The 11,535-nt window shown below is 50.2% G+C and overlaps 2 protein-coding genes across 3 annotated transcripts in view; both read left to right on the forward strand.

Moving 5' to 3' along the window:
* Nucleotides 1–629: 629 nt before the first annotated feature.
* Nucleotides 630–4,741, forward strand: FAM117A (family with sequence similarity 117 member A). Its single transcript, XM_015409207.1, has 4 exons — nucleotides 630–1,125; nucleotides 1,296–1,524; nucleotides 3,008–3,128; nucleotides 4,318–4,741. Exons 1-4 carry the CDS (start codon nucleotides 685–687, stop codon nucleotides 4,649–4,651), a joined length of 1,125 nt encoding a protein of 374 aa, XP_015264693.1. The 5' UTR covers nucleotides 630–684; the 3' UTR covers nucleotides 4,652–4,741.
* A 3,882-nt stretch (nucleotides 4,742–8,623) lies between these two features.
* Nucleotides 8,624–11,535, forward strand: part of SLC35B1 (solute carrier family 35 member B1) — a 32,672-nt gene continuing 29,760 nt past the window's right edge. The window contains exon 1 of one of the 2 annotated variants that reach the window (XM_015409217.1): nucleotides 8,624–9,692. In XM_015409217.1, coding sequence (XP_015264703.1) covers nucleotides 9,463–9,692 — 230 coding nt within the window. In that variant the 5' untranslated portion in view covers nucleotides 8,624–9,462. The remainder of the gene's footprint in view (nucleotides 9,693–11,535) is intronic. The other variant, XM_015409218.1, reaches the window with a different exon arrangement.

Consider the following 11,535-nt stretch of genomic DNA (forward strand, 5'->3'; position numbering starts at 1 on the left):
TATGAATCGCTCGATCCCTGTTATTGTCACAAAACTCCTGTTTAACATAACATTGGAGATAGGTTCCGGTGGGTGGAATTCCGACCTAATTCGTTAACTCATAAGAAACTCTTGTTAATGCAGATCTTCCTCGGGTTAGGCAGAATCTTTCCCGAGCCATTTCATAGCCTGCCAGCAACAACACCTGGTTCTGCTTGCACGTCTTGTCCAGCCACGTTTGGAGGCAGGATTCTGCCCCGTTGATTGCAAGTTGCAACCCGTCCTAATTCGTGAACTTCAGCCCCTGAGGCGTTGCGCAAATCTGCCCCATGCGAGCGCCACTAGCCATGTTTCTTTCTCGCACCAAACGCGCTTCCTGTTTACCAGCGCAATCCTATGCGGAGTCTATAACGAGATCCTCAATACAAAAAAATATTCCCCCAGCCTTCCTCTTGGCCACGCCTCCCTCCCCTCCTACATCCTTTGAACCAGTGAACGCGCCGTTGCGTCGGGGCAGCCTCCGCGGGCGTGCCTCCGCAAAGCCGCGCCCCTTCGTCTCCGCTGCCCAATGAGCTGCTCTGGTTCGCTCTCTGAGGCCAAGCCCCCCGGACGGTGTGGGAAAGGCATCTAGCGCTGCGGGAGTCCCGCGAGCGAGTCGCGACGGAGCGGCTGTCGCTGGAGGAGAGCCGCCGTCGCTTCCGAAGGATGGCGGCGGGGGTTTCCTCGTCTTCTTGCGGCCGAGGCGGGCTGCAGCCGCTCAAAGCCACCGTCCCGTTCCAGCTGCAGCAGCGGCGAGGCGGAGACGGGGGCCGGGCAGCCAGCGTTCCGTGTGCTGCCGGTGCTACCGAGAAGGCCTGCCGGAACAGACCTCCCCGGGTGAGGCGCACATCTTCCTTGGACACCGTCCTCGGGTCGTACCTCCTCGGTCAGTGGCCTCGTGATGCGGAAGGAGCGGCTTTATCGCCTATGAGCGACAAATCGACACAGACTCCTGTATCCTGGCACGAAGTGGAGGTGGGGAAGGCCACCCTTCATAAGCGTTCTGCCTCCTGGGGCAGCATGGGCCATCGCAGAGAGATCGCCAAACTGAAGCAGCAGCTGCAGCGAACAAAGCTGAGCACCAGGAACCATCTCTTCCTTACAGAAGTAAACAGAGCCACTGAGAAACAGAATGGTTGCAGAGGGCTTGCAAGGAAATGCTTGCTGACCCCCCTCGCCTATCTTCCTTGGCGACTCTCAAAGCCTGCCATTAGTCCCTCTCCTTTGCCCTGTGCTCTCCTGTCTGCCTGTGTTTAAAATTGTCTTTCTCGTCCCAGATTCTGGATGTCCCCGATGGCCACAGGGCCCCGGCCCCTCTCCAGAGGGCCCCCGGAGATTCCTTGCTGCCTCCGTTGGAGCACAGCAGCAGCAGCTGCAGCAGCCTTTCTCTTTCCCCGTCCCCTTCAGCCGCTCCGGGACGGTCCCCGCACACTCCTGCTCGCGCAGCTACAGAAGACCCTTCCTCTGGTGCCGTAGAAACACCTGTGCTCGAAACCAAAGGAAAAGGTAAGGGGGCGGGGGGGGGGTTGCCATGGCTTGCTCCGAGCTCAGTCCTCCAGGGATTCTTCGGCACCTTGAGATATTTTTCCCCCAGCCTCATGGTCCCAAATCACTCATGAGTTATCACCAGCTCAAAGCTACAGTGGGGCATTTCGGGGCCCGCCCGCCCCCCACTTCCTACCAGGGCCCCATGACTTCCTTTTGGCTCAGCCCCCCTGACTCTCTGGTACGATGCAGCGAGCCCCGTGAACTCCCCTGCACTGCCGTGGGCACGGCTTCTCTTTGCCTTCCCCCTGCACTGCACCTTTCTCCCCTGTGCCGCACCAATCTAGTTAATTTAATTACATATAATTGAATTAGTTAGTGCCCCAGTGGCCCCTGACGAATTTAAATACCTTTCCTTTGTTTCTTAAGCGGCGTGACTTAGAAATTCCTGGCTACAGGTCTGGTTATCACGCCGCTAAGTATAAGTCTGGAAGCCAGTGGGCATCACAGCCTGTATGGGGCAGGTGCCAGGACTATTAGTCTGCGGCGGGTAGGAGGGGAGTGGGTAGAAGGCAGCAGGAAGCCAACAAGATGCTTCAGAGTGGCCAAAGACATCTTGCTAGTCTGTTTCATAAGTTGTTTTAAGTTGGCAATCCAATAAACATGTATAAACTCCTAAAAAGAATCAAAGCTCCTTCCCAGGGCTCATCTAACTTCCCCACCTGAGCCAGATGCTGCATTGACATTTTCTTAAAGGGGCTTTGGCTGGTTGTGGTGAAACCGGGATCACAGTCTACATTTACGACATAGTTGCTTTGGTATCTAAAATCAAACTTTCTCCCTAACCCTAACCCTTAATAATAATGAGTGCTGTAAAGGAAATCTGAAATGCTGGCTCCTCAGAAGGGGGGTGGTGGTTAAGAGAGAAACTCCAGCTTCAAAATCCATTTTTAAAATTCCCCTTCCTTATATGGGCTACTAGTCTTGTAAATGTTTCTGGCAGTGAAGGAAGCACTGTCACATTCTGAGCTGCGGTGGGAAGCAGCACAGACACGCTGAGTCTGGGAGCAAGAGTGAACTTTGTGGGTGTGTCAGGGGCAGCAAAGGGATAACGTACGCTGCTCCAGTACAGTGCTGTGGCTCCTTGCGTGGGGAGAAAGCAAGATCAAGGGGCCACGGAATGCAGGGAGGGGCACGAGGTGAAATGGAATATAGAATTCAAATCGCAGGAATGGGCTGCCTACTTTATTAGTTGTGTTAAGCTGGTTAACACTTGTCATGGGTGGGGCACTGCAAGTTCTGCCGACACCGATAGTGACTAATAAAATCCCAAGTCCCAATCAGGGCTAGATTGCGTCAGACTTTTCAATGACTTCTAATTCAGCTGTTTCATATGGGAGTCTCTCTTGCTGTCTGTCTTGCTTTTGCATTTTTTAAATTGAGTGTGTTAGACCTAGTAGCTTTCCTGGCTTAAGCCGTCCAATTTTTCTTTCCCTCTGCCTAGAAAACGGCAACAGTTCTCCGGTCCTCGCTTTTGCCTTGTCTCCTCGCCCCAACCACACCTACGTATTCAAGAGGGAACCTCCAGAGGGCTGCGAAAAAATCCGTGCCTATGAGGAAGTTGCGTGAGTAGAAGGGCGGCTGAGTTTTGGGAACACTGGGTGGTCCAGAGCTAACCTAGATATAGAAATAGACAAGTCTGTAAAAAAATGGGTGAGAATTGGGACAGAAAGGATAAGGACTACACCACCCCTCCAGTGCTTCCTCTAAGCCGTGGAGCAAAAATTCTACTTTGTGAGCAACTGGCATTAAAGTTGTGAGCAAGCAATTTGGCTACGGCATAAACTAGTTTGCTCTGGAGCCATCCTTCCTGAGCAAAGACAGAAATGTGTGAGCAGGAGACTAAAAAACTGTCAGCTAGCTCACACTAACTCAGCTTAGAGGGAACACTGCCCCCCTCCCCAATAACTTATCTTAAGACACAAGGTTAGTATAAGAATACACAACAGTGCCATCTGTGCTGTGTACCACGATGGCAAGGTAGAGCAGTAACAAACGTGAACAATGGAGGAAAGGTTCGGGGAATGCCTTGGAGCAGCCGAGTTGAAGAAAAGGAAATCCCCCCCCCCCCCGGTTGCATACCATCGCTTTCCAAATCTTCAGCAGAGTTTGCAGTTACTTTTTTTTTTAAGGTTAGCCCTATTACCAGAAAAGGTTCATTGTTTGTTTTTTTTTGGGGGGGGGGTTAAGTTCCCAGGGTCATGAAGATTACGTATCATCTACTTAAATGACTGTGCTGAAAGCCACATCTGGGACCTTTAATAAAATACGGCACGGCCATTTGCAGGGGGAGAACTGAAGAGCTCTCAGGTGCCTATGGTTCTGCCCATGTGATTGCTTATGTGGTTTCTAGATCTCCTGTTGTGTTTCTAGGCACCTGTCCATGCCAGCCAGCTAGGATTGCCAACTTCCAGGAGGTGGCTGGAGATCACCCCTATTGCAGCTGATCTCCAGGCGACCAAGATCAGTCCCCCTGGAAAGTGGACACTAGGGCATTAGACCTCATTTAAGCCCCTCCACAAACCCCACCCCTCCTCAGGCTCCACCCCCAAAATCTCCAGGTATTTCCCAACCCAGAACTGGCAACCATATTTACAGCCCAGAGCCATATACTTTCCCCCTCTGTCACTTCTTCTCATACTCTCGAAGCACCAAACCCAGAATACTTGTCTCTTGCAAAAGGGTCATCTTCTAAGGAGCAGTCAGAATTCACTCACACTCATCCCCCTCTTCTTCGATTGTGTTTCCTTCCAGACCGCTCGGCCTTGATCAGGCCTTCCTGCCTTCCTGTCCGGATAAGAACAAAGTCCACTTCAACCCAACCGGCTCTGCCTTTTGCCAGTTCAGCCTGGTGAAGCCTCTGATTCCCAGCGTGGACTTCCTCTTCACAGACTTCTCTTCCTCTCCCAGCCCTGCGCCACCGGGCACATGCTCACGCCAGCCCACCTCCAAGGTTCCGCTCCTCGCCTTGCAGAAAGACTCCAGGGGCGATGACTTCAGCGAGACCCCTCAGTCGCCTCCGTTGGAATCCTGGAAGCGGAATCAGGCCAAAGACACTATCCTCTTCCACAGCTCCCTGGTTGTCTGAAGTTCAGTGGGCAGAGCAAAGGCAAAATGAATCGTTGGTCCCTTAGTGCACTTTGGCCCGTGGAGAAAGGAGTGCCTTGGAACTGAGTAACTGAGCTCCCCCCAGGGTACGCAGAGCCAGAAACTGCTCTTTTTCAAGAACAGCTATGCCAGAACTATGGCTTGCCCAAGGTCATCCGGCAGGTGCAAGTGGAGGAGTGGGGAATCAACCCCGGTTCTCCCAGATTAGAGTCCGCGCACTTAACCACTACACCAAACTAGCTCTCATGTGAGAGTCAGAGTCCCGCTGCCGTCTCTTCCTTACAGAAGTAAACAGAGCCACTGAGAAACAGAATGGTTGCAGAGGGCTTGCAAGGAAATGCTTGCTGACCCCCCTCGCCTCTCTTCCTTGGCGACTCTCAAAGCCTGCCATTAGTCCCTCTCCTTTGCCCTGTGCTCTCCTGTCTGCCTGTGTTTAAAATTGTCTTTCTCGTCCCAGATTCTGGATGTCCCCGATGGCCACAGGGCCCCGGCCCCTCTCCAGAGGGCCCCCGGAGATTCCTTGCTGCCTCCGTTGGAGCACAGCAGCAGCAGCTGCAGCAGCCTTTCTCTTTCCCCGTCCCCTTCAGCCGCTCCGGGACGGTCCCCGCACACTCCTGCTCGCGCAGCTACAGAAGACCCTTCCTCTGGTGCCGTAGAAACACCTGTGCTCGAAACCAAAGGAAAAGAAAACGGCAACAGTTCTCCGGTCCTCGCTTTTGCCTTGTCTCCTCGCCCCAACCACACCTACGTATTCAAGAGGGAACCTCCAGAGGGCTGCGAAAAAATCCGTGCCTATGAGGAAGTGGCACCGCTCGGCCTTGATCAGGCCTTCCTGCCTTCCTGTCCGGATAAGAACAAAGTCCACTTCAACCCAACCGGCTCTGCCTTTTGCCAGTTCAGCCTGGTGAAGCCTCTGATTCCCAGCGTGGACTTCCTCTTCACAGACTTCTCTTCCTCTCCCAGCCCTGCGCCACCGGGCACATGCTCACGCCAGCCCACCTCCAAGGTTCCGCTCCTCGCCTTGCGGAAAGACTCCAGGGGCGATGACTTCAGCGAGACCCCTCAGTCGCCTCCGTTGGAATCCTGGAAGCGGAATCAGGCCAAAGACACTATCCTCTTCCACAGCTCCCTGGTTGTCTGAAGTTCAGTGGGCAGAGCAAAGGCAAAATGAATCGTTGGTCCCTTAGTGCACTTTGGCCCGTGGAGAAAGGAGTGCCTTGGAACTGAGTAACTGAGCTCCCCCCAGGGTACGCAGAGTGCCCCCCCCCCCAGAGCCTTAAAAGCACAGATTTCCGGTGGATGTTCTGTAGCCGCCATAGTTTTTCCCCCCTTCAACTTCTGGTACTTTAAAGCACTTCCTTTCTTGATGAGTTAATGGCAATTTCCTTCTGCTGTTTCGAGAGCGCACACTATTGTCTGCCAGGTTCTTTTTCTCCTCTCTTCACCTGTTGGGTGAGGCAGGAGCTCTCTCAGGGTTCCGAGTACCCCCGAGGAGGTTGCGTGGGCTTCACGCAGAACATGGAAGACAGAAAGAGTTCACATGTAGCTAAAGGAGCTGACATGCACTGCTGCAGCAGTCAACCACTGAGCGAGAGTTTAGCAGGGAAATCTGCTCCTTACAAAGCAAGCCCTGTAGAGTGTGTGATGGGAAACACAAGTCCTAAAAGTCTGCTAAATGCTCTCCTACTGATCATACTGTACCCAGGTAGAAGTTGAATAAGCAGGCATTCAACTTGTGTGCCTTTCTTGAGGGATCATGTTTTCAGATGGTTCTCCATTTTACAGAGGAAGAAGAGGAGTGTCCCCTCTATGTGGTCCCGGGGGGGGGGGGGTTGTGAAGATTCTTCTTGCTCAGAAACTTGGAAAACAGTGCCTAAAGCTCTCTGGTAGAACAAATCTGTTAGTCGTTTCAGCATACACATCTCTTCCTTTTGATCATAACTGACCAGACTGACACTACGACTATTCTAGCCAGTGAGGTTGGGGAATCTGCACAGCTTTAACCTTACTCTTCACGCACAGAAGATGAACACTCCAAAAATCCCAGGTTCACTTATACAGATGTCCTTTTCCACCCCCCTACCAACCCCACGGAAGGCCTTAAACCTGGTGATGCCTTGATTCTAAAGTGTATAGAAAATGATTTGTCGTCTTGTTGCTAAACCTCAGGATTGCATTGGAAAGGTTTCTTCACACCTGAGGTAGAAATTATATTTTTCTTTGGAAGACAGTATTTTTGCAGCTACTTTTGAAGTTTTGTATATTATTGGATGTATCACAAAAGCTTATGGAAGGACGTTCGCCTGAAAGGTTCACTAACTTGACTTGTTCAGAGGTTTTTGCAGATCTTGGTGGTTTTAAACCAATTCAAAAATAAAATTTTCAGGCATTTAAAGGCTTTCAGTACCTTTAATGGGGGTAGAGCAAAAGGACATACATTGGTGGGATGGAACTCAGTGCTGGGCATATCACTCTTTGCACTTCTCATAGCTATTGTACTAGTTAAAATTCTTAGCCCACCAAGTACCTCTCAAAATTGAATGAGTAGCTTAGAGAATGCACGACTTAGTGGTGGGTCGGTATGTGCCTGTGGTCCCTTCTAATTCAGCTAGCCATAAGTCAGACTTTTTGGTCCGTCTGACTCCACTAGATGCAATATGCAAAAGTGTGCATGTAATTCTTAAAGTTATGGCACAACCTCCTTTTTAAATGTCAGACATCTTAATAAGAGCAAACACTAATAACAGTCACAAAGGGTAGTACATGTGTTGAATTTGGGTATGCAGAAGTTACAAGTGAAGGCTAAGTCATATGGCATTCACTGCAAATATATATGGACTAGGTAGAATTAAACCGAGACAGGTGTGGTTACAAAAGAGTAGGTTAAGAGAGGCTGGGTTGAAGTTATAAAAAGTGACTCCATACATGAAGATTCCCAGACGCATCACTGCTATCAAGGGCTTTCATGTTCTGCATCTTTGCACTCAGAAAATATACAAGTGAAAAAGTCTCATTCCAGTTCGGGGGGGGGGGCACTTTGGTTAGTTGCTATTATTGCATCCTAATCTTGTTTCTTGGGGTTGGGTTGGAAGCAAAACATTTAAAGAAATGAACAGTGTGAGAGGGAGCAAGAAATGAGAATCGATGGTGTCTTTATTCCACCCTGCCTCCATTTTATCTTCACAACTCTATGAGAGGCTATTTAGAATTGTTATGCCACCTCATACATTTTTGGGTTGCCTGAAGGTCTCGCTATAAAATGATCAGTGTTAAAACAAACCAGTAGAAACACCATTAAGCACCAACCAACTTTGTTTATCATGCTTTTCTCTTTGATTTGGGAACCTTTGTAATTCCCCCTCCTCTACGTAAATTCTCACAACCTTGGGAAGGGGTAGGTTAGGCTGAGCTATTGTGACAGGCCCAAGGTCACCTGGCAGGCTTCCATGGTTAAGCAATGGATTCAAACTGCTATAAATCACTATGCCACACCAGCATTATAGCTAAAAATATATATCCTCCAGCTAAAAGTGGTCCTTAAAGAGAGAACTTTTTGATGAGATGCCTGGGCAACATTTTGGTCCAGCAACTAAAGAGCAATAAAGCAGATGCCAACCAAGTCTCAGAGGGAAGAGCATTATAAAGGTAAAGTGGCACCACTGGGAAGAGCCCCATTTCTGGTTGCCACTTGTTCAACCTCTACATAAGAGAAGCCAATGTTGGATCAGGCCAATGGCCCATCTAGTCCAACACACTGTCACACAGTGGCCAAAAATACCAGGTGCCATCAGGAGGTCCATCAGTGGGGCCAGGGCAGATGTACACAGAATAGCCCTATGTTTAAGGGCCGGCTGAACAGTAAGGGGTGCCACAGTTGCAAAGAAAGGGCAGGTGCATTACTGGCCCAAAGGCACCCAGCAAGCCTCGTGGCTTACTAATATTAGCAACAGAAAGCAAAAATCGAATGATGCCTGAAGATACATTTATTCAATATGAGCTTTTGCCAGTCACAGTTCATTTCTTCAAATGGATACTGGGAAACCTTTTGGGGAAGACACCCCCCAGGGACCATGATGTCACCGTCCAACACCCATTTTACAGAGAAGCAAACTCAGGCCCTCAGAGGTTGCACACACACACACTAACTCATCTACTTTCAATGCACTTGCCAACTGGATTTAGCCAGTTCACACAGTAAAATCCAGTTGCAAAGTGCACTGAAAGTGGATGAGTTAGTGTGTGTAACGGCAGCCAGAAACCCCTTATTGCAGCACTGAAGTTGGTCCCTCTTCATACTTCTCCTCCTCCACTGCCTCGAAGCTCTTCGTCTCCGACGTGGCTTCTCCTCCCTTCCGTCGCCAGCCTCCCCCGCGTCCAGCCTTCCCTCCCCGGCCAGCGGCATCCTCAACTCCGCCCTCTTGTTTGGGACACCAGCAATAAGAGCCCGACACGAGGAGCCGCTCCAGCCAACAGCACCGCCTTCTTCTCCACCGCACAATCGGCGCGCTCCACATCTGCTGGCGTAGAATATCGTTGCCTTTAACCCTTTCAGGACCCAGAGCTCAAGCCGTCTTTCGCAAAGCCTGTAGAGGCGTTTCTTTCGAAGCAAGCAAATCCGAAAATAGAGGCGCCCCCGACATGCTTCAGGTTCTCATCCGACGAGGCTCGATTTCCCTGATGCTCGGACAGTTTGGTCGCCTTCCTTTCTGAGGAGTCGAAACAACCAGGCAGGGTGCCAGGCAGCCAGGGAGGACGGGGGGGTCCTTGAGGGCTGTAGTCGCAGCCGCTTCTATGAGGCCCCCCTTTGCCTCACCGGCTGCACCGCTGCGGGATGTCTGCGTGGAGTTGCCGCCGCTGAGGCTGCCGGGGCCCGAGGTGGTTCCAGGGCCAGTCATGGGCGCCGCCGCCGCAGGGGTAAGCGGCGGAGGGGGCGCCTTCTTGCCCGAGCGGCTGCGGCTTCCCATTTGTTGCTTGGGCGTCTTCGTGTGTTACTTCTGGTACGGCGTCCTGCAGGAGACAATGTAAGCCGCTCGAGGAGAAAACGCTTCCTTGTCCCGGGTTCCACCCGCAGCTGGCCGCCTTTGTTGTCGACGCTGTTTGCCGTCGTTTTGCAAGATAGTTTTAGAGGGCGGCAGCAGCCGTGTTCGTCTACAGTAGAGCAGCTAGGATCGAGTCCAGTAGTACCTTAGAGAATTTTGGGGTATCAGCTATCCGACGAAGGTAGCTCTCGAAAGCTTATACTCCGGCAATCTTGTTGGTCTCTATGTTGCTTCTGGGCTCGAGTCTGGCTGTCCCATTGCAAGAGAGTCTGATGGCCCTTTTGGTGTGTCCTCAGGCGCCCCCTTCTTTCCCTGACACGTTTCCCTTAAGGCTCTCTGGTTCTTATTGTTAAGTATGCTTATCCTCCAGCAAACTGCTCGAGTTATGCCCGTGGAAGAAACCTCCCTTTTCTGTCTTTTGAGACTGTTGTCTTTTTATTTGGCAGGCAGACTGTATAACAGGTGGAAATCCCACAGGTGAATCTTGGCGCAGCCACCATTGCAACTTCACGGTGGCTGGGAATTTACCTGTGTAGAATGTGTCTGCTGATTTGGGTTGCCAGGTCTGGGTTGGGAAACTCCTGGAGAGGACAGGGAGCTCAGTGGGATATGATGCCATAGATTCCACCCATTTTCTCGAGAGGAACTGATCTCTGCAGCCTGGAGATAAGCTGTAAATCTGGGGGGAGGGTCCCCAATTCCCACCTGGAGACTGTCATCCCTAAGTAGAGGTTTAGATGTGGAGGTTCACCCTCCAAAGCATCCATTTTCTCCAAGGGACCTGATCTCTGTAGACTGGAGGTGATGAGCTGTAATTCCAGGGGATCCCCAGGTCCCACCTGGAGGTTGGCTTCCCTGTTGCTGATCATGCAATGGTTACAGGTGCAGGAAAGGGGAAAGATTAACAATTTAGTTTTTTTACTTGTGCGTACTTCTTTAATGTATTGTTTTCTTAGATCTTACTAGTTTTACAAATCCAGATTTTATGGCTTACTTATGTCATACTTTTTGTTGCAGTTTGCCATCTGTCTACTTTTGTGTGTGTGTGGGCACGCAAGTGTGTTGAATCACTTGTGGTAGCTTCTGTCAATCTTGCAAGGTACAGTGGAAAGCTAATGGAAATTAGAGTAGAAAAGAGCAAGAGTCCAGTAGCACCTTAAAGACTAACACAATTTGTGGCAGGGTATGAGCTTTTGTGAGTCACTGCTCTCTTCTTCAGATACCTCTTGAAATTAGACTGCGATTTCTTTTTCTTTCTTTTTTTTGAGCCCCCGGAGGGGATTTTTTATTATTATTTATAAGACTACAAAACTAACACAGAAAAAAGGGAAGGGGACTACATTTACAGGATAAAGTAAAAGAACCCACTACTACCTAAAAACCCACGAGAGGAGATCATCAATAGCTTAATTACATCAAGTCTTCCCTTCTTTTATAACATTATAAACTGAGTCAAACATTTATAGTACTTTTTACTCTTTTCTTTAAATCTTGAACTTAACTGTCTAAGAACAGTACCCCCAATCATCCCATTTCAAAGTTCTCAAAGGCACAAATCAGAGTCCTTCAGCCTTCACTTCTCCTTTCCCCGTCTCTTCCGCAACTTATAAGGACTTTTGGGGGCTGCTGCCCCTTGCTCTGCCAGAGAGTCCTCTCCGGAAGAACCCGAGTCCAGCTCGTCACTAGACTTACTGTCCTCTTCTTTTTTTCCATCCTCTGGCCTTCCCAACTGGACCCTTAGAAATTCCCGAGCTTTCAGAACACAGTCAATCTTTTCTTTTTTATCCTTGATTTTGAATGTGACGCCTCCTGGAATTAGCCATTT

Source organism: Gekko japonicus, unplaced genomic scaffold, assembly GCF_001447785.1.
Source record: "Gekko japonicus isolate JY-2015 unplaced genomic scaffold, Gekko_japonicus_V1.1 scaffold240, whole genome shotgun sequence".
Lineage (NCBI taxonomy): Eukaryota > Metazoa > Chordata > Lepidosauria > Squamata > Gekkonidae > Gekko > Gekko japonicus.

Coding starts and splice junctions, on each gene's coding strand:
- FAM117A (XM_015409207.1), top strand. CDS start 685: ATGGCGGCGGGGGTTTCCTCGTCTTCTTGCGGCCGAGGCGGGCTGCAG. Junction 1,525..3,007: donor GCTCGAAACCAAAGGAAAAG/GTAAGGGGGCGG, acceptor CCCTCTGCCTAG/AAAACGGCAACAGTTCTCCG. Junction 3,129..4,317: donor CGTGCCTATGAGGAAGTTGC/GTGAGTAGAAGG, acceptor GTTTCCTTCCAG/ACCGCTCGGCCTTGATCAGG.